General features: G+C 45.3%; 9 protein-coding genes and 1 non-coding gene across 10 annotated transcripts; 6 read left to right on the top strand and 4 right to left on the bottom strand.

The window, feature by feature from the left end:
• Window positions 1-687: 687 nt before the first annotated feature.
• Window positions 688-5,550, top strand: JR316_0011882 (Beta-glucosidase 7; the record flags this gene model as incomplete). The annotated part of the gene is made up of 26 exons (XM_047897523.1): window positions 688-716; window positions 770-984; window positions 1,038-1,106; window positions 1,161-1,501; window positions 1,561-1,578; window positions 1,632-1,805; window positions 1,868-1,957; window positions 2,017-2,404; window positions 2,804-3,030; window positions 3,091-3,361; window positions 3,419-3,503; window positions 3,565-3,644; window positions 3,706-3,753; window positions 3,810-3,888; window positions 3,944-3,991; window positions 4,044-4,099; window positions 4,156-4,218; window positions 4,268-4,294; window positions 4,354-4,408; window positions 4,463-4,647; window positions 4,703-4,959; window positions 5,014-5,098; window positions 5,161-5,241; window positions 5,300-5,342; window positions 5,395-5,462; window positions 5,519-5,550. The coding sequence occupies 26 exons, from the start codon at window positions 688-690 to the stop codon at window positions 5,548-5,550; spliced, it is 3,114 nt and encodes a 1,037-aa protein (XP_047743932.1).
• An 807-nt stretch (window positions 5,551-6,357) lies between these two features.
• Window positions 6,358-7,583, top strand: JR316_0011881 (putative oxidoreductase YusZ; the record flags this gene model as incomplete). Its single annotated transcript, XM_047897522.1, has 7 exons — window positions 6,358-6,406; window positions 6,470-6,712; window positions 6,766-6,799; window positions 6,858-6,999; window positions 7,052-7,058; window positions 7,112-7,144; window positions 7,201-7,583. 7 exons carry the CDS (start codon window positions 6,358-6,360, stop codon window positions 7,581-7,583), a joined length of 891 nt encoding a protein of 296 aa, XP_047743931.1.
• Window positions 7,584-7,746: 163 nt separating this feature from the next.
• Window positions 7,747-7,828, bottom strand: JR316_0011880. Its single transcript has one exon. It is a non-coding gene; the product is annotated as a tRNA-Glu (tRNA).
• A 224-nt stretch (window positions 7,829-8,052) lies between these two features.
• JR316_0011879 (Serine/threonine-protein kinase MRCK gamma) lies at window positions 8,053-11,271 on the top strand (the record flags this gene model as incomplete). Its single annotated transcript, XM_047897521.1, has 8 exons — window positions 8,053-8,182; window positions 8,234-8,319; window positions 8,374-8,457; window positions 8,512-8,771; window positions 8,819-9,197; window positions 9,250-9,311; window positions 9,364-9,464; window positions 9,515-11,271. 8 exons carry the CDS (start codon window positions 8,053-8,055, stop codon window positions 11,269-11,271), a joined length of 2,859 nt encoding a protein of 952 aa, XP_047743930.1.
• Window positions 11,272-11,475: 204 nt separating this feature from the next.
• JR316_0011878 (DnaJ-like protein subfamily B member 14) lies at window positions 11,476-14,186 on the bottom strand (the record flags this gene model as incomplete). The annotated part of the gene is made up of 9 exons (XM_047897520.1): window positions 11,476-11,858; window positions 11,939-12,190; window positions 12,268-12,397; window positions 12,825-12,962; window positions 13,186-13,380; window positions 13,441-13,770; window positions 13,830-13,847; window positions 13,905-14,000; window positions 14,064-14,186. The coding sequence occupies 9 exons, from the start codon at window positions 14,184-14,186 to the stop codon at window positions 11,476-11,478; spliced, it is 1,665 nt and encodes a 554-aa protein (XP_047743929.1).
• Window positions 14,187-15,003: 817 nt separating this feature from the next.
• Window positions 15,004-16,008, bottom strand: JR316_0011877 (Oxidoreductase; the record flags this gene model as incomplete). The annotated part of the gene is made up of 2 exons (XM_047897519.1): window positions 15,004-15,333; window positions 15,394-16,008. The coding sequence occupies 2 exons, from the start codon at window positions 16,006-16,008 to the stop codon at window positions 15,004-15,006; spliced, it is 945 nt and encodes a 314-aa protein (XP_047743928.1).
• Window positions 16,009-16,349: 341 nt separating this feature from the next.
• JR316_0011876 (uncharacterized protein) lies at window positions 16,350-17,030 on the top strand (the record flags this gene model as incomplete). The annotated part of the gene is made up of 1 exon (XM_047897518.1): window positions 16,350-17,030. One exon carries the CDS (start codon window positions 16,350-16,352, stop codon window positions 17,028-17,030), a length of 681 nt encoding a protein of 226 aa, XP_047743927.1.
• Window positions 17,031-17,949: 919 nt separating this feature from the next.
• On the top strand, window positions 17,950-20,142 carry JR316_0011875 (uncharacterized protein; the record flags this gene model as incomplete). The annotated part of the gene is made up of 1 exon (XM_047897517.1): window positions 17,950-20,142. One exon carries the CDS (start codon window positions 17,950-17,952, stop codon window positions 20,140-20,142), a length of 2,193 nt encoding a protein of 730 aa, XP_047743926.1.
• Window positions 20,143-21,080: 938 nt separating this feature from the next.
• JR316_0011874 (uncharacterized protein) lies at window positions 21,081-22,011 on the top strand (the record flags this gene model as incomplete). The annotated part of the gene is made up of 6 exons (XM_047897516.1): window positions 21,081-21,180; window positions 21,240-21,317; window positions 21,375-21,444; window positions 21,506-21,588; window positions 21,652-21,789; window positions 21,845-22,011. The coding sequence occupies 6 exons, from the start codon at window positions 21,081-21,083 to the stop codon at window positions 22,009-22,011; spliced, it is 636 nt and encodes a 211-aa protein (XP_047743925.1).
• A 393-nt stretch (window positions 22,012-22,404) lies between these two features.
• On the bottom strand, window positions 22,405-23,646 carry JR316_0011873 (Putative ABC transporter anion-binding protein; the record flags this gene model as incomplete). Its single annotated transcript, XM_047897515.1, has 5 exons — window positions 22,405-22,755; window positions 22,807-22,905; window positions 22,954-23,064; window positions 23,121-23,264; window positions 23,314-23,646. 5 exons carry the CDS (start codon window positions 23,644-23,646, stop codon window positions 22,405-22,407), a joined length of 1,038 nt encoding a protein of 345 aa, XP_047743924.1.
• Between the last annotated feature and the right edge of the window lie 215 nt (window positions 23,647-23,861).

Genomic DNA, 23,861 nt, shown 5'->3' with positions numbered 1-23,861 from the left:
AGTTTATTGTAAATGTTCGTCGTCCCAATCATTGAAGTGACATTTGTTCTCACATGATATTACCAGCTCACCATTGGAAGAGTGACATTATCGATACATCCATGCGTAATAGTATCTGTGAATTTATAACTGAACAAATTGTTCAAAGATTAAATTCAAAAAAGTCTTCAAATTAATAATTGGAGGATATCGTGCCAATTGTGTGAATCCGAGTTTGCGCGTACCTCGATCATTCCAAATGGATCCATTCTATTTCATATGTTCTGGTAATGTAAGTTCACATTTCGTTTTCTATGCGTGTGTTATACCGGTCATTAATCTTCTATTCCGTACAGCATGTTTTCATCTCCGTCTTCGACATCGGACGATTGTATTCCCCGTAATCCCAGTAAACACATCGGATGAAGGACAATTGCGCATATATTGACCCGTCTTCTAACACAACGGTGAAAATGGAACATGAAAGCATTCCCATTTTCTACACGATTCATCCAATCCGCACTGAAAAGGCCGATATACGTGAATCTGACGTACGTTACTAACACGAAAATAGTGTCTAGAAGTGGCGTGGCTTGATATTACGGTACGACTAGCGCGGCATGGCCTTTAAAAGCCTTGACGGAACAAAGTTTGCAAGCGCCCCTTGTTGTTATTACACTTCCCGTTTGACCCAGCAACGAAACAAGGATGTCCACTGGACTACGAATAGCTATAATGTGCGTCTGGTTGTTTTTCATACCGAGTGATCAAATGATCAATATTTGCAAAGTGGGGCAGGTATTGGTGGCCTTTCTCTCTCTGCAGCATTGGGATTTATGAGCCAGAGGGACGATTTGCAAATCGACATCTACGAAAATGCACCCTGTATTTCGGATATTGGCGCAGGAATTAGCATATGGCCCCGAACGTGGGTAGTTGCGAAAGCGATGGGCCTCCAAGAACGCTTGCTTTCCTTCCTTCCCGCTCCCCCTAATGATTCCCCTAGTGAGTATGTTCTCAATTTTATAGTCTTTGCCTTCAATACAAATCACAAATAGGTTGCATAATGCGAGTCCGAAAGTCAGACCAAGCTCAAGGTTTCCATGTGCGCGATATATTACAGAATGGTTGGGGTCACTTTGTCTAGTGTGAGTATGGTGTACTGATATCGAAATCGTCAGGGGGGGCTATGCGCTTTCACAGAGCTGATCTACAGCACGTTCTGAAGGAGTCCATGTACGGTCAATTGCACCTATCTCATACACTTACTTCGTATGAAGATAAAGGCGATGAGGTCTTACTCAAATTCGCAAATGGTACCATAGCGACGTGCGATTTTCTCATTGGATTCGATGGAATCAATTCTGTTGTGCGGAAAGGCCTCGTTCACAATCGTGGTGGCATCGATTTGCCCTCTTTGAACCCGGTCTGGTCAGGAAGCATTGCTTATCGTGCGCTCATACAGATGGACAAATTAAAAGAAGTGTCTCCAGACCATAACGCACTGAGTGTTCCGATGTTGGTAATAAGACTTTATACTGATTACTGCATCCCTTTCGCTCAAGTCTTATTTTCATACAGTATTCCGGAAAATCAAAGGTGCGCTCAAATATTTAGTCCTTAAGCATATTCTGAAGCTGACTGTGGGATAGCACATTGTCACTTATCCAATATCCCAAGACAGAATTCTCAACATTGTTGCATACGACACTGATGTTTCCAAAATAGGAACTACCTACAACGGCGCGACGGCGCTCCCTTCTACACCAGCAGAACTATTATCTGTCTACCGAGAGTGGGAAGAAGAAGTACAAACCATACTGCAGGTGGTTTCCTTTTTTTGTAAAAGCCCTACAGAAGTTGTTCTTATAATTCATTTCCCATACAGTGTGTTTCAAGTGTAACAAAATGGATTGTACGAGACCTGGTGCCTTTGAATCACTATTCTTTCGGCAGAGTAGCAATTGCGGGCGACGCAGTAAGTGATGACGAACGAATACAATTTATAAGTTAATCAATGTGTGAATCTCTCTATAGGCACACGCCATGACTCCACATCAGGGCGCTGGTGCAGGTCAAGCAATAGAGGTTGGTAATAGATTCCTTCTTTTTCTTATGACAATAAACCAAATAGCGATTAAGGACGCGTTCATCTTGGCGAGCTTAATCGCCGATCCGAAATGCACAAGAAATAATATTCATCAAGTGTCCGAAATCTATGATATAGTATCCTGTCCTAGGGGTAACCGAGCCATGACACTATCAAGACTCACCGGAGAGTTGTGTGATCTTATCGCCCCTGGGCTTGAAGACTCCCACGATGATATCCTGGAAACTGCTTTCCAACGCTACGAGGAAGGACTGCGCTGGACTCGCGAGGATATCCCTTATGAAAATCAAGAACAAGCTCTCAATATGCTACATAGTCTCGCTTGAAGGATTTGAGTAGAGTATGTCCTCATATTTATCCACTTTGTTTTTCTATGGAGCTTATGTCTTCCAGATAATAATGGTGTATTGTGAGGAGATAATGCGATTTCCAACATTCATTGTCATAAGGTTCGCCCTACTTCTGAACTTCGTTTGAAAGGTCTTCTGTGGTTCTTATGGTGCAAACACGGCCCGGAAAAGATGTGTCCAGTCACCTGCCAGGGGTGTCTTGACTTTTGCCTCGTCATCGTCAATGGTGAATGTAAATATAACTCATCGTCCTTAAATTTGCTATAAATCACCAACATTTACAAATTTTCTACCCAGTCTGTCTGCCTCACAATGTCGCCACGTTTAAGATATAGTTTCGTTTGTCTCGCTCTGCATTTAACAGTACTTTTAAAGGATGTATCCGCATTAGAAGCGACGGCTACTGTAGCCTCTAGCCTTCTTTCTGCTCCTGCCAGTATGCCATTAACTGCGCCACCCTCCCCCGTTTCTACATCTTCTCCGCATACGTCAAGCACTCCAGCACCCATTATCAGTGGCGTTAGCTTCCCACCTGTAGGATCCATCCCCAAGGATTTTTCTCCTGCTGGTTTGGAAAGATTGTGGGATGTGGTTCGTGTTCTTTTATTACATTTAATGCCATGGAATCAAACTTACTTGTGCTACATTTAGGTTGGCCCAGTAGAGCCGCCTCCATTCACAACGACACGAGTCCCAAAGACCCCAGTAGTACTCCCATCTGCACCTCCTGCGCTCTATCCTTCGTGGTTTTCTCCTGCGCCGGCTGACATCCTGACCAACTTGACGCTACCAAAAGGATTTTTGTTCGGAGTTGCTACCGCTGCTTATCAAGTTGAAGGAGCAGCAAAAAGCGAAGGAAAAGGGCCTACTTTGTGGGACTGGAATAGTCGACAACCCAATGGAGTTGCAGACAATACCACAGGTGGGCCTTCTAGATGATCCAATATTAGTTTCAATAAATCTGAGTCTCGATGTGTAGGGGATATTGTAGACCTCCAGTACTTTTTATACAAGGAAGATGTGGCTCGCGTAGCTGCCCTTGGAGTAAATGCACACTCATTCTCGTAAGTGCTACATATATGTATGCCTGCAGATTCTCTCATTTTTTTTTGAATATTCACAAAGAATTTCATGGGCGCGTATATTTCCGTTTGGAACTGCAGACTCTCCTGTGAATCAAGAGGGACTCAAGCATTACTCAGACTGTACAGTTGACTACCACTTTACCAGTTGATGTAAAACTAAAACTATTATCTATTCTTCTAGTGATTGATTACCATATCGCTTCTGGTATAGCACCTGTGGCGACGTTGTGTAGGTTTACGTTTCATCTTTCAAATATCTTCACCTCTGAATATTCTGGATCTTAGTCCATTGGGATACACCATTAGCTCTACAGGCCTATTATGGTGGATTTACTTCCCCCAAAATCGTGGATGATTTCGTCAAGTGAGTAAAAGATGTTACGAAAACGCCGTTTTCAAGAGTTTAATTTCAAATTTAGCTACGCAAAAACCGTCTTCAAAGCGTACAATGGAAGAGTAAAAACATGGTCAGCACTCTGCCGGTCTCCATGCACTTGTCATATTCATGGGTCATGGCAGGTATACATTCAATGAACCTCGTGTTTTTTGTAGTCAAGTCGCTGGATATCCCTTTAGTATGTTTGTTGCATCTTTCCATATCCTGAAGCATGTGTCTGAGAATACTTTGAAGATATATCATTCGCACCTGGAGTAAACGCTTCCACCGCTCCTTACCAATGCTCGTACAATTTGTGTAAGCCTTCAATCAGCAGACAATTTTTTGAGCTAAAAGATACATCCAGTACGAGCGCATGCAGGGGCAGTCAAAGGTATGCATTGCTTATGCAGTCTATCGTTTTACATTTAATCACATCTGGCCATCTAATAGCCTTCCGAGAGTTGGGCATTCAAGGAGAAATTTCATTCAAGAACGACGATTTTGTGTAATTTCATTCTTTATCCTAATTGATAATGGGCAATTTACACAAATTTTTCAGCGGTATTCCATGGCGTGCCAATAACACGGAAGATGTACAAGCGGTTGAACGTCACGCAGCATTCCGCATTGGTGCTTTCTCTAACCCTGTTTATACCACTGGAGATTGGCCTGAAATAATGACGGATACTCTACCTCCATCATTTCTTCCACGTTTTACGGAACAGGAAAAAAAAGATATCAAAGGTGTGTTTTTTGATTGCCGCCCACTCTTCGTATTTTACGTCTCGACTTTGTGTAGGGACGGCGGATTTCTTTGCGACAGACGCGTACAGAACGCAATATGTTGTGGCTCCTCCAGACGGTCTTGCTGCATGTATCTCCAATTCATCTCATCCATTATGGCCAGAGTGCCATGATGTCGTTGAATTCGATTCAAATGCAGGCTGGGCAGCCGGTGTCTCTCCCGATCCTGCAAGCAGTTGGCTCCAAGCCACACCAAATTTCCTGAGGGCATCTTTAAAGGATCTTCAGGCTCGTTGGCCCACCAAAAAGATGGTGATTCTTTTGCTGAAATGTAAAAAATCAATACTCACTCCCACATGAATGAAGTATATCTCTGAGTTTGGGTTCGTTGAGCCTTTCGAGCAGCTTCGGACGGAGCTTTTCCGAATCACAGAAGACGTAGCACGTACCAGTAAGTTAGCCTACTATGCAATTGCACTGTTTTACTGACTGCAACTTATAATGTACCCACAGACTATTTTATGTCATACTTGGGAGAAGTACTACTTGCCATTCACGAGGACAATCTACCAATTGCAGGCATCTTTGCTTGGGGTAAGCACTGTCATTTGTGTTAAACCATGTTACTTAAACTTAACTCATGCTATTTCAGCAATGATCGATAACGCCGAGTGGAGTAGCGGAACATCAGCAAAGTAAGTATATATGCTGAGATGTGTTGAATTAGTAATTTATCACGTATATCAGGTTCGGTATCCAATACGTCAATTACACGACTCTGGAAAGACAGTACAAACGGTCTGCTTTATCCTTGGGTAAGATTATCATCCCATCTCATGGCATTTCTATCTGACATATCTTCTTCTCTTAGCCGAATTCTTTAAAGGCCGCCTGCAAAAATAAGTTAAGATCTCTTGTTCGCAACTTGAGAATGCCGAATTATTACAATGTAAACTATTTGAAAAGCACAATGGTCTGACACCGCACAAACCCTCGCGGATATGTTTTGAAGTTACATAGTACGTGTGAAAAAAATTTGATCGACACCTTCGCACTTGTGGACTGAGTGTCCGATCATGAGAACATTAGGAACAACGAACTGCGCTCATTACATGGGCGGACACCACAGATGAGTGGTATCGGTGTATTCGGTATTGGACCCTATAAATAAACCCATTTAATTTTCAGCAATGGGCCATGGATGACCCGAAGGTCGATCTTTGCTCACTAAATCTATCTTCACACGAAGTGTTCATTGACAACCTGTGTTTCTCGAATAGCTTTGGCGAACTCATATTGATTGGCCACCTCAATACGTCGAAGGTAATTGAGGAACAAACGAAATGCACTCAATCCACAGGCGCTTGTCAATGCCAGGGTCGACCGGCAAGTACCGGCAAATAGTAACCCGAGATTCAGGTTGGCAGGGATTGGCAGGAAAAAGAAGGCTACATACGTCAGACTCATTGCCGAATCAAAGTCGTCAACTCATTGAACCGTCACCGCGTCACCTTTTGAGTCTAGCCGCTTTCACTGCATACATTACTAATAACGATCCAGGGACAACCTGTATATATTCAGAGGTCAATCAGTCCCTATCAAACTGGTTTCCCGTTTCCACCTAGATCACTGAATTCTACTGGTATCCTATCCTATCTGAAGTCGGCAGCATTCTTTCCTTTTTGTGTTCGCTGTCCATAATTTGTTCTCATGGCACAATCGTCGTTAGAAGATAATCGCAAAGTATGGTTAATTACAGGTAAGATTTCTCCTTCATGACTCTACCCAATTGAAGATTGCTGAACGTTAGAAATACATACAGGTGCTTCTTCAGGATTTGGAAAGCGTTTGGTGACTTCGATCCTCGCTCGAGGAGATCTCGTTATCGCTACAGCGCGGTCTTTAGATAAGCTAGAGAGCGTCATCTCAGAGCTGGATTCACAATACATGGAACGTTTGCGGACATTGCAACTTGATGTAACAGACGGAGAAGAGAAGATTAAAACAAAGATTGATCAGGCCATCACCTTTTGGAAGCGGATTGATGTGCTCGTAAATAACGCAGGTGTGCACAACGCTACGCTAAAAACTCTTCCATGTCTCTTATCTTATTAATAGGGTTTGGGGTCCCCGGAATGGTGGAAGAAGGAGGGTAGGTCTATTTCTGCGTAATTGTCCTTCTCGATGGCTAATAAGATTGATTTGCATAGGACAAAAATATTGCGTCGCCAATTTGAAACCAACGTTTTTGGAACACTAGACGTTACTACCGCCACCCTACCGTATTTGAGGGAAAGTAATGGTTGCGTGGTGGTTATTGGAAGTCGGTCTGCATGGAAAGCTGAGCTACCGGTAGGTAATCATACTATTGTGCTTTGACGGTTTTTTAAATCTTTTTGCCTAGGGTCTCGGTATTTATCACACGTATCACCAATCTGCAGCATACTTACTGTTCTGATCGCAGGATTTTATGCTGCATCTAAGGCAGCTATTCACGGTAGCGCTCTTTATTCCCAAACCTCCTAAAAATTCTCACTGATTTATTTTCTTTAGCCATCACTGAAGCATTTATGTCCGAACTTGCCCAATTCAACATAAAGGTATTGCTTGTTGCTCCAGGTTCATTTCGAACAGAGGGGATCTACGGACATTCATATTACACTGATAACCCCATCCCGGCTTACGACAAGCTTCGCGGAATTAGTAAAACTAGATTCGAATCTGTCGGAGGGACAGAGAAAGGAGATCCTGACAAGGCTGTAAAAGCTATCATCGAAGTTGTAACGGGAGAGGGTCGCGCTAAAGATCGCCCGTGGCCTAATTATTTGATTCTGGGAGAGGATGCTGAAGCAGATGTCAGGAACAAGTGTCGGCGTTGGTTGACTGTCCTTGATGAGTGGTCGGATGTTACCCGAGCGGTTAATTTCGATAGTTAATGGCTTGTCTGTTTAAAAGCAGGCCAAAAAGAATATGGTTAGATGTCACAGGACCTTTTTTTGAACTTGAGTCTTCAACTACACTCCCTCCCTATAATTCGTAGAGCACGACCAAAAGCAGGTAGGAAAATCAACAAACCATAACTAATCAAAATTATAAAAGTTCGCGTACGGGGAATCGAACCCCGAGCTACCGCGTTCATATCAATGAAAGGCGGTAATGTTAGCCGTTACACCATACACGATGTGACTACGACCGCTTTTTTTAAAATTATAAGGTGATTTAATTTGCACTAATTATAGAAAGGTACCCTCTCACGCACTATTACGTACGCATGTTCAACTTGCCTGCTGGGTACCTAAGTACCATTCGGCAACCACCACCGAGATAGCATTTGTGAATTGAAGGCTACATTTTGGCCGCCCAAGCCTTTTGACGATACTCCTACATCGACAAAAGGCCTGATGCATGTCTCTCTCATGGCACCAGCGGAAAAATCGGTTGGCGTCGCTGCTCAAAACCGACGGAGGAGACGAAGATGCAGAAGGACTAGCACTTGATCGCCTCATGCATGGTCAGAATGTAATTGGGAAGACAGGTCAGTGTGAAGGATACTACTGTCAACCTTGTCCCTAATGCATAAAATCAGCGAAGACAACAGAGGTCGATGCTCTGCGATTCAAAGATAGAGACCTTGATGTTGTTGGAACCTTGGAATATGGTCAGTTCGGCGTGGTACGTTCGATAGTGGGTTTTGCTTTTTTTTTATTCACTTCCTCTCGCATTCAGATCGATGTTGTTACATGCAAATTAGACAATTGCGTCTACGTACGCAAATCGATCCAAAAGAAATTTGCATTGCGGACTAGAGATGTTTGTATCTCATCTAATTCACCACGAAAAATCGGTCTGAAGCTTATAATGTAGCAATGCTCTCCCCAATTCGAGCGAGATATCCTTCTTCAAGCGTTGAAAACCGATACACCATGGGTGCCACATCTTTTATGTGCATTTCAAACGCCCACTCATCTCAGCCTGGTCATGGATTATGCTGAAGGCGGTACTCTCTGGGATGTTCTCGAATCAAGTCCTCACGATGGGCGGATCCTTGAGTCCGATATGATGTGGTGGATCCCACAGATTGTCAGTGCCATCCACTGGTGCCATCTTCAAGGCTTCGTGCATAGGTATGCCCTGTAGATGTCTATTTTTTCTCATTTAACATTCTTTTCAGAGACATCAAACCTCACAACTTCGTTTTGACGCCAGATGCACATCTCCAGCTCATCGATTTCGGCTCTTCTGCTCCTCTTCTTCCTCCAAATCCGGACGGCAGTCAACTCATCGCCAAGCGCTATTGCCTCGTTCCCTGCGGAACATGTGATTACATATCTCCCGAAATTTTGCAGGCACACGAGGAGGCTCTTTTAGCTCTTGAGATGGAAGATGAAGATGAACCCATTAAGTTTGGAGAAACAAAGGAAACAGAAGGCTATGGTCTTGAGACCGATTGGTGGAGCTTGGGTGTCATGCTATATGAAATGGTTTACGGGGTTGCACCATTTTTCGCCAATGACATTAGGCAGACATACACTAGGATAATGAACCATGAGGTAAGTTTTCTGTATTTTTTATACCATTGTTCATTCATTGTATCATTTTTAGAAAAGCCTACGATTCGACCAAAAGGTGGACGTCTCACATGAATATCAACATTTTTTGCGGCGGTCAGAATAGTCCATGTGTATTGTCGGCCACCCACTGACACTTAATCTTCAGGTTACTGACACATGCAAAACAACGTCTAGGTCGTCGAAATGTGATGGAAATAACAGATCATCCGTTATTTAACGGAGTTAATTGGACCACTCTTTCGACCGGTATATCCATGTCATTCATATGTTATCATACTGTATTGACTGTTCTGCAGTTCCAGCACCAGCTGACTTACATCTTCCTCAGTTTACTTACGCCTCACCTGAGCAACCTGCGCAACCTGATGAGATACCAATGAATGAACCATATGAAGAATCGGCGTCTCTCTCACAAGGATTTGCTTTTTCAGCCTTTTTTCAGCCATCCTCCAATATATCACCAGGACTGTCGGTCTTGAGACCCAGTCCAGGTTCAACATCCAAGCACCTTAACACTCCTCTGGCGGTATCTACGGAGGGTGCCTCAAATTCTGCGACCAGTTTTATTGGATTTTCATGGGGTCCAAACCGAGATGCCTTCCCTGACGAAACTCCAGCGGCGACGTCGGTTTTGTATACCAGTCAAAGTTCAGAAACACAGCCAACACCAAGACCTCTCATACGTACCCCTCTTCGCCCACAGCAAGTACATCAAACACCCGGACCCTTCAATCACACGCATAACACACTTTCAGTTCCCCCAACCTGGGGCCCTGGTACATTTTCCACCCCTGGTCCCTTCCATGCATTCAGTACGCCTGTGAAGGCTTACGCAGTTTCACCTTATGCTACCCTCCCACGCACGAGTACAATTCGTCGGACAGCACCCCGGCGGAACGTTTCGGATCGCGAAGCTATGAAACAGCTCGTCGACTGTGTCGGGATGAGTGCGCGGAAAAAGGTTTTGGAGAGTGGGAGAAAGCCGAAAGTTTTGAACATATTCGGAAGCAAGGGCGCCAACTCGGGGCGACGTCGATCCGGGTCTATGACGGGAACTATGAGTAAGGGAACAGACGGAACGAGGAAGGAGCTTCGGTTTGATCGATTCACGACCCCAATCCCGCGGCCTGATTACAGTGGTGTAAGCTCGATAGGACGTTCAGCAGTCATCCCAGAGCTAAAATTCATTATCGATGAGCACCACGACGCCTCCGATGTCTCCTACCCATACCCACCTCAGCAAATTTACAATGAAGATACAGATCAGTATGTATCTTCAGAGACGTCGGATTCAGAAGGTGGAGGCCCACCTAGCCCTAGTCCGAGTCCTCGACCAGGGTCAGCCATGTCAATGATGTCAATGTCGAGACGAAGTGCTACTCCGACTGTCAGTGGCTGTTTCAGCTCAACGGGCATGCTAAGCCGGAAGCGCTCTATGTCTGGTTCAAATTTGGTTCCTCTAGCGGATCGCAGTGTCACGGCCACGACTACCACCACATCCAGCGGTCTGCTTAGCATTCCTTCTACTGGCGCCATCAATTTGGACTTTAAAATTGGCAAGCCGCCGCCGCCATTGGCTCAAGTCTCGCCAATGAACATGCCTCTTGGCGAACCCATGAAGATTGTGGAACGGACATTTTCCCGACCTGAGGTCACGAAGGCGCAGGCACAAGATAGTGACCCACAAGTATCACTTGATAACAAGTCTAGTTTTCCTCCCTTATTGCTACCAAGACCTCCAGCTCAGACACATCGTCGTAGGCATTCAGTAGGCACGAAGAAGCAGGTTAACTCTAGTGGATGTGACACGGATTCAACTAGGCCTGTTTCTTTCCTCGAGGAAGATGATAAATCTCTAGATCGAATGCCACCCCAGACCCAGACTCACCGCAGACGGCATTCCGTTGGGACGACAAACAGGGGGTATAACATGGCTGAGCAATCTTCTAAGGAATGGTACGACGAACTGGAGAGGAGGCATGCTACAATCATGGAAGATATCGAGAGTCTAGAGAACAGATTCTATGAATTATCACGCGTAGTGGGCAATTGACGGCTAGGCTGTACTCATTTCATTTGTGATTTACTTGTCATTTGTTTTTGTCTTTTAATGTTCGTACCATCTTTATAGCATCAATTTTTGGGTATGTCCATACCTTTTACGATTCCAAATGTTCTCAAGCCAAATGAAGGATATTCTAGATGACAATACAATATGTTTCCGACGAATACATATAATAAATTAAACTCCTCAGAATTACCAGATTCCGAAGCCAAGAACTCCAAGGCCGCTCAAGACTGAAACGAATACGCTCATTGTCATCGCAATCATGCCTAGCGCACCACCATCTATCGCTAGTCCCCCTCTTTTTGCCGAATTGCCCGTGACACTAGGTGTCGTCCCGCCAGTCTCGCCGACGGTGTGCCAAGCTTGCAGCTGGCCGCTGTAGGTCGTCGTCGTTCGCCTAGTGCTTCCTTGCTGGTCCAGGGTGATATCAATCCGTACACATGATCCAGTGCCATCAGAGTTGAATACGCATTTTTCATCGAGACCTGGCTCGTATGAACCGGTGCCTTCGGGGGACGGGAGTGAGAGCGAACGCGTTGCGTGGTATCCATTCTTATCTTCCGCAAAAGTTGCTGTCGAAGCACAGTGTTGCGTCGGGGTCGGAATGATAAGAGTCTGAGAGTTCTATATTGAGGGATAGAGAGAAACATACCTTGCAGTGTGAGGGGAGTGCTTAGGAGCGTCGATTGTGATGGCTGCGCGCCGTTGGCAGCGGGAAATTGTGCGACAACCAAGCTCACGACGTTTTCCTGTACATACGTCGTTTTTCCATCGGTTCCTGTGCCGATTGGGCGCACAATTGTCGTGCCGGATTGGATGAGGCTGTATGGAAGTGAGCTTGTCGTCGGTGTCGCAGTGGTGACATGGAAGAGTGTAGCTGGCTCTGCAGCAACGTTGGTATATGCTATGGAAGACAATTCAGTTTAAGAATATATGAAATGGTAGGATCACAGGGGATAAAAGGCCTGGATAGCTCCTCACCAGACAGTAAGATGAAATAAACTAATGGCATAAAACGAGTGTGGGGCATCATTTCTGACTGAGGTATCGTCACCCGCCCTTCAAGCTTCAATGTCGGAGGTAGTGGCTTGTACAAAAGAACTTGCAGAGACTAGCTCAGTCGTCGGGCATTTTGAGCCTGTCTCCTTGGGCACATACACATTCTTGGCTAAAATCCTATTGGGTCTTCACTCAGATTGTATCATACCAAGAGAACAGTCGCCAAGACGCATTTGCTTCCCTTGCGTCATAATCATAATAGATTACTGTAGCTCCAAACCTCTCCAAACACTCTCACATTTTTTGCATGTACAGACCACTAGAGATTCTACCTATGGACAATTTGTGAATAAACTCAACGATCCAATCGATACAAGAAAACAGATATTAGGGAACTGGTAACAATAATAATTGGTAATACTTTGTAGGGTTTTTCACTACCAAGAATTTTTGTTCTTTGCTTTGTTGCGCTGCTTCTGCTTCTTGCGTTGATTTTTCGATGGTCCTCTAGTTTGGGCAGGGCCATCTTCTCTGGTTACTTTGCGCTTCTGTCTAATTTGTTTGATAAACCGGCGACAAAATTCATCCATAGAAATCTGAGGTAGGCCCTTGAAATGGTTCATGACAATGTGAGTCGCCACCCGAGGGTCTCCAGCTAGCATCAGTTCAACAGCCGCCTTAAAAGATAATTAGGAAATGCTCGTTAAGGGAAACAGTTCCAAGCATACCCGAATAATTTCATTGTACTGGGATTTCATCACCCTACACACTTTTTCATTCTCTTGTTCTAATTTCCTAGAAGCAGAGAGCGAAACTTTGAACATGAAGGTTATGTATAGAAAATTGTATGACATATCTAAGTATAACAGGGTCGTTTGAATACGTGAAACATGAATGTACCCATTCAAATGTTTTCAACGGGTCGAAGTTGAGCCAGAACATGTAGAAATCTTGAGCGTAGTCCTGGCCATACCCGTCGTCTGGACACCAAAACGAATTGATGCGACCAAAGCCCGGAATTGGTTGATTGTATCCGCATCTCTTTTCGTCATATGCTATGCACTCGAAAAAGTTTCGCAACACCGTACATAAGTTCTATAAAGAAAAATATGATAAACATAAATGTAAAAGTTCAAGAACTGTTTAAATACTTACCAGATCCTTCCCGTTCTCTTTCCACATCGCGTTATGTATGCAGAAGTTGAAGTGTTCTGCGATATCTTTTGCAGAGATCCCTCGGGAGAGAGGAAGATGCTTATGATAATTTGCATACCTCTCTGGATTATAGCGAGCAAAAGGTTCGCTGAACGATGTTGATCTCCCAAGAAACAGCCATTCAAACCAGCCTGGTGTCTGAGTACCGGTCGGGAGCTCAGAAGCTTCCCATTCTCCTGGCATAGCTGAGCTAGAACCGAATTCTCCAAACTCTGTCTTTGTTTTTTCTTCCATCTCATTTTCTTGCTCCAAATCGTATACTGCTCTCTTCTATTAATGTCCCAGTATTTAGGCACCGTCAAAATACCACGGATGATATATGGTCGTACCTCCGGATTTGATAACGTCTGTATTGTATATGGTGAGGACGAAGGACAGTTGTCATAAAAGGATGCGTTACAAACCTCGTAGGCTTCATTCAGTTTCTGAAAACGCTCTTTGGCGCCCGGTGTGGAATCCTTGTCAGGATGCGTTGACTTGGCGCGTTTGTAGTATGCTCGCTAGAAGTACACAAAATGAACTTTCTAAAAATTTGATCAAGCAAAACTGTAGTGCTAACTTACTCTTATGTCCTCGTTTGTCGTATCCACTGGGACGCAGAGAATCTCGTAGAAGTTTAATCCATCGTAGCTTTCTGGCAAAGTAGATTGAGAGTTGGAAGACGGCTTTGATTCAGATGCACCCATTTTGTTAGACTTAGGATATAGTGGTGGGGATCAACTAGTATGTATGGGCGCGCAATGGCATCGGAAATGTGCGGTTCTTATCGATCCGCTTTTTTGATCGATGGAAACTCGTGATTTTTCTATTCCTCAGGGGCCAGTTTATCAGCTTATCCCAATTTTTGAGAGAGTTTTAAAGCATTTGAGGAATGATAAAGGTCGTATTGAACGTGTAACAGAGTTTACAAAAACGGCTCAAATTCAAGGCGCAAGTTTCTCAACATTTTGACGACATCAAATTTCATTTTTCCAAGTCAGTTGAACTAAGCGCCCATGAGGTTACAACCAGATTTACGTAACTAAAGATGAGTTCCTTTATGCCCAGAACACAAATGTCTTCAAGTTTCAAAGTTCTGTACAGAACAGAAGCGTGGGAACATCCTGTGTACATTTATACAGGATATTCCCACGGGTACGTCCAGCGACCTTCGTTCTTTCTAAAGACTTGGTGGAAATATTCCAGCTAATTGCAAAACCCTAGGTGCATGCCGTTCTAAAAAAAAATGCTGTTGCGCGCTTTTGTTACGTAAATAAGCCACGCATGCGACCTGGGCCTGAATCTTGAAGGATGACTGGCTTTACTTTGTTTTTCTACATAACAGGACCCGTAAAGAAGTGTCATGCCCCCAACGACAAGCTAAAGCCGACTAATACAAAGAACTGAGCCAGAATCATAACTGCAATGCAAAGCAGTATTTTAGAGTACTGTACAAGTAATTACAAGTGACGGACAAAGTTACGCAACAACCAACGCTACATTACCAAGCTAATTTTTAGAGGGCTACATTGCAAGAGCAGAATTAATAACTTCCTCAGTATGATCCCATACGAGCTTTCTTTGCTTGTCACTTCCGACGTAGTTCTTTTTTTCTAAATCCTCACCACTGGGCCCGATTCTCCATGGTCCGGGCTTGTTCGCCGTGCTGTATATAGCATGCCACATGTACTGGGAACATTCGTCTGCAGAGACGGAAAAAGGTCGAGTAAGGGGACCTAGGACTTTCATTGACCATCGCAATGCCGTTGATGGAGATGATGCACCAATGGCCGTACGCACGAAGCCAGGAGAAGAGTGAATGAAAGTTAATCCTGGAGCTCGTTCCGAAAATGACTGTGAAGGGTTACCGTGTAAACAGAAAGAAAAAGCGAAAAATATGAGAATAAAGCTCACCTCAATCATCATGTCGCTGTACGCTTGAGCAGCGGCTGCCGCATTACTGATTGAGTAGTTTTTCTTCAAATGCAAGTCGTCCTCTAGTATAGTTCCTCCATTTCCAGCTCCTAAAACACTCATGGCAGCCACCTTCTCGTCGGAGTCCTTTGCCTTGGTAAGCGCAGGAAGGAGATCATACGTGAATTTCCATCGGGCGTAGTAGTGTACCGCCAACTTCTTGTCAATACCTTCAGGAGTTTCATCGCGTCCAGATAACGTCGCAAACCCCGGCGACATGATGAGATAGTTGATTTTGGGGTGTCTCGAAAGAATCTCTTGCGTAGCATTTTGGACGTTCTTCATGAGAGTAGCATCGCATTGCACAAACTCTCTCGTGAACTTCTTGTCACCGTCCGAACTAGGTTTGGGCAAAGAGTCGAGTATGCGGTCTGCTGCACCACGATTCCGCCCAACAATAACGATGTTACTCTTCCCACCTGTATTCTCGGCGAAAGTTCGAACCATCCCTTCCCCAATTCCAGATGTGCCTCCAACAAACACGGCTACCGGCGTATAAGTCGATGAATGTGCGAACGCAGCATTCGATGCACGGATTGCTGCTAAAGATGGCATAACTTTGAAAACGAAGTGAGGCTGAAGAAGTAAGTACTCTGGGATTGAGATTTTTCAGTGGGTCTTTCGTCGTCAGTCTTTATACCGGGCAGGAGGACCCTGCTCAACCCTTGCCCGGGGAACGCGCACTTACTGGGTCGTAGCGGCATGCATAACGTTGAACATCGTTGCCGAAGCTAAACGGATGACGGTGCCGAAAAATGAGATCATTACCAAAAGAAGATTATTCCTGTGAATTAAGTAATAATATTGGTACATAAAAAAATCCAATGCTATCTATTCCTTTCATCTTCAACCACTGTTTGTCCATCTCATCCACCCACCTTCAGAATCCAAAACTTATGGCAGCTCGTCATGAACCAGCATATATTGAAGACGCAACGCTATCTCAATGCCAACTTGTCCTTGATGAAATGAATGAGAACACCGTTGAACAGATTCGGGACGCTGTTTTTCAAGCAACTACAAGCTCCACTAGACCTGGAGGATCGTCTATAGAAAACTGGTTCAAAAAGGTATCGCAAGGCAACACTGCGTACCGAGTAACGATGAAAAACTCTGGTCTGAAAACTCGAATCATTGCGTGGAAAAAGGGAACCAATTTTGGCGCAGCAAACCTCTATTTTCGTACTGTCTCGCCGATTTTCGCATTCAGTGGTATGCACATCAAAGCTTTTGGGATCTTCTCGACAACAAAGCAAAAGTGGACAAAACCAAATCCAGGGTTCAATTCCAAATCTTCTGAGTTCCATGGTGGGACTCGATTTTTCCGTCCTACGTGCCGCACCACTGATAACGTACAGTTGTTTGATATGCTAATCATGCGAAATATGCTTGATTTCGATGGTGCGGACATCCCCATAATCTTTGTTGACTGGTCTTCAGAGCAACTTGATATTGCCCTTGGGTACTGGGAGGAACTCAGCAAAGACAACTGGTCTCGCGACGAACAACGCAAACGATGTAAATTCATTCAAAATTGCCAGCTTTGTCTTGGTTTCGGTTACTCAGATGTTCTTTAGTTTTCGAGATCGATTCTGTCGCAATTCCCTCCGGAACAAGGCCTTGTTTCTTCCAAACTGATCTTCTAGTTCGTTCTCTCCTATCTGATCCGAAAGTTGGCTATGTGCCTCCTTTCATCGTGTTTGTATCCAAGAGTACAACCATCAAAGCGCAAGCGTTGTTCATGGATCCCGATTTCTGTCCTCCTCGCGATCTAATGGCCACATATCCGACGGGATGCGATGCGCCTGAATGTACGGACGTAGACTGCGCATTATTTGGTCATTCCGTGTGCCGCTCGTTGGTCAAGGATACAAAGTTGATCCACAAATCCAACTTTGGGAGTATTGCTGTCAGATGCAATTTTTGGCCATGCGGAAATGAACAACCGGAGCATGCAAATGTCTTCAGCAAATGCCAGAGGTGCAAAAAAGTTCTTTATTGCTCGAAGCTGTGTCAGGTATGTCATATGAATTTATATCTACGACCATTCTCGTTTATTTTAGTTTATTTTTGTGTGTAGACGAATGACTGGCCGTCTCACAAGTTCGTTTGCGAACACCGAGCCTGACTTAGGATTTATGTTCAAATTGTAGGGCAATGAATGGTCTCTTATTCGTTAACCAATGTAGGATTGTCAGAGTTTAATATACATCTCGGATGATGGGGGCATTCTCTTGCCTCGTGCCAACCTCATGCTGCGTGCCCGGACAACTCTTCCCCATGCCCCATATCACAGGTGGATAACAGCCCCCGAACGGCAGGCATGTTCTATTTAATAGTTCATGGGTTTCGATAACCTGCTTCATTTCAAACACAACAGAATGCCACTCACTCCAGCTGTGAAGAAAACAAGGCCAAAGTTCACTGTCATACCTTAAACTTACACCGTCATCCTCTCCGGTCCTTCATTCTAGGACCTGTGGATCGTCATCGTTAATGACGGACTACTACGAAACCCGCCAGCCTTACAGGGGCGATCTAGCTGCGGAAGAAGATGCCATGCGGCGGACGATGACACGAGGCTCCCATCAGAGCCAGGCGAGTGTCAGTACGGGTTCATGGGTCGCACAGAACCAGCTATACCCACCAGGACCACCACCGGAGTCATCGAGATTTTCTGCTGATTTGACTCCCCTACGTGCCCCAAGGCCGTTACCAGTGCCCGAATCTCAATTGTATCAGTCGCGGACCGCATTTCAATATGCTGGGACGCAAGAGGAGGAAGAAGACTACATGACTGCTCAACCACATCCTGAAAGGCAATTTGCGTATCGCCAACAACACGATGATGTTCAGCGTAGGGACGAGGCAAACATGAACGTTATTCCTTTACCAACCTCGCCAACACCGGGTTCACCGCTGAGTTCACCCAAAGCTCGACCGGGTCGTTCCTTAATGGGAGGTTTTTTCAGCGGTCTCAAGCGTCTTCCAAAGCTTGTTTTGAAGGGAGGAGGCGAAGAGAAGCGACAATTGAAACACAAAGGGACATTTAATACGGACGAGGGGACATCGACGAGTGTTACGGGTATGACGAGGGGGAATACTCTTCCTCGCTATCTGTCCAATCCATCGATCAGACCTTCCAATCCCCAATTTGCTCATCGGTTGAGTATGGCTGTCGCCAATGGCTCGTTACCTCCTGGTTCTACGCCCGCAACAGTTTATCACCTTCGAACAAACACTGCCGGACCGCAATTTCCTATCGTGACTATCACCCCAGCTTCTGGGTCTGAAGGAATAGCAGAGGAAGAACAGGCACATTTCTATGACGGACCTCCTGGAATCGAACCTCATCAATCTATGTACAGAGAGGATGCGGAGTACGACAGGCATAGATTGAACGACAGAACGACGGTTATGATGTACAATACGGATTCTCAAGCGCCTAGCAGGACGCAGTCTGCATCTGTACCGCCTCCTCCGAGACAGCCCACGCCAGGGCCACGGGTTTCATACCAGACTCAGTTGCCAACTCGTGCTAATAGACAGGGGTCTCAGACCGAGCAAGGACCTTCAAATGGCCCCGTAAATGCTGCACCTTCAGCCCATACTGGGATTCTTAACAACACTACTCAACCCTCCGCCGCCATGACGAACTCAATGATGCCAGGGGATGTCCTCTCATCACCTCGCTCGCCATCGAGTTATACGATATCGGCTGTGCCTTCCCTTTACGACCCCTCTTTTGCTTCTGATCTCACACCTATCGAAAAGTTCTTCAAAGGTCTGTATAATCTTCCTTGGATTGCACAGGAGCGCGTGACGATCGATTACCGACCTGGTGACTCGGATCGCGCTAGGGCAAAGGTGAAAGCGATGAAAAAAACAAAGCCAATGGCGTCTTGGTACCGCGCTGTTATGTCGCGTAGAGGGAGTAGGGACCTTGATCTGCTGAGCAGTGGCTCCCCTTCTTCTCCGCGGACAACTATGAGCTTTGGAAATACCTTATCACCAATAGAATCTCCTATTTCACGGGAGACGGGAAGGTGGCAGAACTTAGGCGCTCACAATCACTCAAAGTCGAAACGTCATCGACAGAAGCGACATCGTGGAACTTGGTCGACAATGAGGAGCGGCGAGGACGCGACGGGACGTGAGAATGTGCCGTACATGCCTCAACGGAGCACAAGTCCCATTATACCTACTATGTATCCCTATGCATATCCTGGTCATCCAGCGTATGCACCGTACACTGCGTATGGCATACCAGCGGCATACCCAGCTCCCATGCCCGTACCACATACTGTTCCGCGTGGACCGCGGAAACATCGTTCGAAAAGCAAGATGCACTCAAATAAGTATCACTATGGATATCCACCGTACCAGCCTATGACTCTGCCGCCTGTGGGTGCTATGGGCCCTCCTCCTATTTATTATATCGCTCCTTCCCCTCCTCAAAATCAGACAACTATGCCGAGTGATCCCAATATGACGCAGACGCAGACGCAATCTCCTCCAGTGCAAGGACATCCGCCTCCTCCAGGCACACTTCAGGTGTCGCCTGTCATCATGCATTTTGTCCCCGGGGCATTTGGAAATCAAAATCAAAACCATAATCTAAACCCTCGAGATCCTGCTATGCTTTCCCCTCCCCTGACACCTCAGCGACAGCGGGGTTATGATTCATGATTATGTCACCTTTGTACACTTATGGTCTCTTTCTAGTGTAGGCTTCAACAACAATATGTAAGAGAAGTATGATAATAATTTCGCAAAGGCAACAAAGATGAAGCACAAAATAATGCAATGGAACCTATAATTCATCATGGTACCAACATGATTTGCAGAGGCTGGAGATCTTAATCGGGCCTTTGGCTACATCTGATGTGTACGTAGTTCGGAAACGTTGAAGTAGTGAGAAATTGGGTAGTAAGCGCCCGCATCGGGATTGCCATACTCGGCGGTCATGATTGCTCCATGGTGGGGTTCTATATGACAGGATGGAACCCTGCGCTTCAAGGTCCTGGGACTGGATTTTAGAAAGGAAACTAGTAACATAACTGCACCTTCACCTTCACCAACATACTGTAGATACTTTTCTCATCAGCTTCGTTCGAGTTTCGTATCAACCTACAATACCTGATATAAGGATCGAAGGAACCGGCGAACGCGGATGGGGCTGTACTTGAGCTAGTTTCATATTTAATCGGAGCCCCATTGAGTGTGTGGTCGAAATACTCTGTACTGGAACATCGACTTCAAGGTCAGTCTGAAAATGAAGATTATTGCCGAAGGTTAGGAGCACGTTCTTCCTATATGTATATTTTTTCATTTCTATCCCTTGAGGGATCCGGAGTTTATAATAATGTGAAAGAAGCCGTGGCCTAAACTCTGCGGCACTTGACTTCGCTTACGGGTGGAGTTTTAAATACTTGATGGTAGAGATCAAATGGGGAGTTCTTCAAAGCCTAGTGGAACGTTGTTGTTGACCACCACCATCAGGCTGGACCTTAACCTCTCATTGTCATTCGGCTGAGCCTTTGGCAACCTGCTGTCCTTTCCGTTGACGGATATCACGATACACTACGACTCACAACCTCACTGACATCACCACACATAAAAACGATATGACAGCTACGACTACAAACGAGTCCGGCGGGCCCGGCCTCCTGCGTTTGCGTATGAAGAGGTTGCTTAACGTTCTTTGCCAGAGGTGGCTCTATATTGGTGAGATACACAAGCATTTGTCACCCAGTTTCGTGTTTTTGATCTGTTATGCGTTCAAGGAATTGCAATCTTCCTGGCAACTCTCAATTTGTTGCTTGGGATCTTGACACTCTCGTACCTTCATCCCAAGAAAGATGGTACGGTCATCTTACTCGAATTTTGGTTGGGGCTCACGCGGGTCACATATGATTTAGTGCTCCTCTTCGGAATAGTCTGCTTTGCCATTATTTTGGCTCTAGGACACTTCGCGTCGTGTATCTATTTGTGCGTGCCCAGATTTATGGTCGTTTCTCGCAGGGCTGTAATATGCTTACGCAAAACATAGGATACAACGAGCGAAAGATGAATCTAGCGACCCTACTCTGGTCGACGCAGCTTGTTCTGCTGGTGTCGTGGCACTGTTTGCTTGTTAGTCCTTTTCATTTTCTGACAATCTATATGGGCACCAAACTAAGGATGTATTCTGGATAGTATCCGGGGTTGTCCTAACCATTAAGCTGAAGGGAAGATGCTTCTCGGGACATAACGAAATGTTCACGGCCATTGGCCAAGGCTGTTGTAATGGCGTCACCGCAATGGCTGCGATTTCCTGGATCGGGGTTGTAATCAGTGAGTATTTATGCCGAGTCCCAGTTCTACTAATTACTCACTACATCTTTCAAAGTGATCATAGCTTCTGTGATTATTCTTATTGCTGCCCTTCGTGCCATTGAGGAAGCAAAGCAGCCCCCTCCTGTATTCCCTTCGGGGGCAGAGGCTCCTGTTATGCGATGGTTGGACAGGAACGATCCATTTTTAGCTGTGACTGAACGTCGTCAACAGTATGTCTGAGCGAATGAACGGGTTGTCTGTAAAAACTAGTACTGAGATCCCAGTAATGACAAGTCGTGGATCCACCTCTGAAATATCCTGCCAAAGTCTACGTGTGAATTTATAATATACTCACTACGTCACCGGTAACAATCGTTTTAGAGCATATAATTCGCCAGATAACCGTGGTGAACGTCTTTCAAACATTCCAGGTTAAAGAAATTTGGTGAGCCAAATCTTCTGCTTGGGTGATCGGGGCGCGATGCGCTCTAGACCTTGAATATTAAGTGTTTGGTATGTGGCCTCTCAAGTTTTACAAGAAATAAACTATGGCGGGTACTGGTCCTGTAGGCAAAAATTCATCCAAATCATGATGGATAATACATTGTAAAATTTATTTTCAATCAACAACAATCATGGTGCCTTCGAGTACAGCACTTGTCCATGCTTTTCAAACTGTTCAATGACCTTTTGTCCACCGTTAGCGGAGGTGACCCATTTCATAAATGCTTTGCATGTGTCACTATTTGCAGCAGACACCCGTTTGCCTGCCAGTGCGTGTGCGGGGTTTAGGAGGAGGTCAGTGGCGTTGTCGCTTCCGATTTTGAAAGTTTTCAGCTGCGATGTCACACATTGAGCGGCATCTAGCCACGTTCCCTTGTCGGTGAGGGTGTATTCAGATAGGTCAGCTGCTGCCTCGAGTGATTCTTTGGGAAATCGTGGGTACTGATGGTACCATTTTGAATAATCAAGCGCCCAAGGAACCTAAAATATTGTTGAAACATTATCGGTAACAACCCTCAAAAATAGAAATACCTGGCCAATGGTAGCAAATATCAAGCTTTCTTTGATGTTTGTGGCACTTTTATCATAGCGAGAAAGGAAACGAGTCGGAGGGCGCGAACGCGGCGGGACCTGTTTGAAAGATTAAAAGTAGTTTTAAAGTAGCACCCTGGGACTTACAGCTATATCAGCGTTCCCACTTGCAACAATTTTGCTGAACATCGTTTGAATGTCATCGCTGTCATTTAAGCCTGCTGGATTAGACGGTGGTCCTACCAGCATGAAATGGTCCTATTACAATGTCAACACGAATGAACTTGAGTCTTGTACTGCATCCATTGACTGACCCGAAAGACATAAGCAATATCCGTTGCGTCGCCCGAACGTACTACTTGCGACTCCGCAGCAGGGTTATACGTAACAGCAATGTCGACGTCGCCAGCTACTAGATAAGCGAGGCTTTCTGTCGTGTCTCCGAGGTACCAAGCAACCTGAAAGGCATCAGCACAAACTTGTAGCCGTAGTAATATCATCACTTACTTGGAAAGGTTCGACACCTTTTTTGCTAACCATATAACGGATGAAAGCGTCCGCCCATGCTCCGATGAGTCCCGTCTGGCCAGCGCCGCCGTTGGCAATGCGTAAACACACTCCCCTTCGCTCTGCTTGTTCACCGTAGCCCCCATCATAGATAGCACTAGGTCTTGCACGCGTAATGGGAGCTAAAGCACTAGTGAAATTGGCTTCGGTGTTGACATGATACACATGGCTATTATGATGCGAAGAGCTCTTCTCATCTGGAAGTTCAGAGAAGCTGGTGTGGCTATTTCTTTGACGGGTGAATATGTCGTGAAGAAAGTCGAAGAACAACATTGCAGCTAGGTTCGCTTGAAGTGGCCAACGGCAGCCAGACGAAGATTGTCATTATATATCTAGAGTCTAAGAAGCCCAAAGAATCCACCTCGTGTTGTCGGGGCGAGCGATTACAGCGAAGCAGGGTCAACGGGCGAAACACAACAGTCGTCCTAGTGTACGGCAGAGCTCGGATATGACGGCGCCAATGACTTGCCAATGACGGTGATATTTGT

Source organism: Psilocybe cubensis, chromosome 11 (assembly GCF_017499595.1).
Source record: "Psilocybe cubensis strain MGC-MH-2018 chromosome 11, whole genome shotgun sequence".
Classification (NCBI taxonomy): domain Eukaryota; kingdom Fungi; phylum Basidiomycota; class Agaricomycetes; order Agaricales; family Agrocybaceae; genus Psilocybe; species Psilocybe cubensis.
The sequence above is the reverse complement of the archived record's forward strand: the minus strand, read 5'-3'. Positions and strand labels throughout refer to the sequence as shown.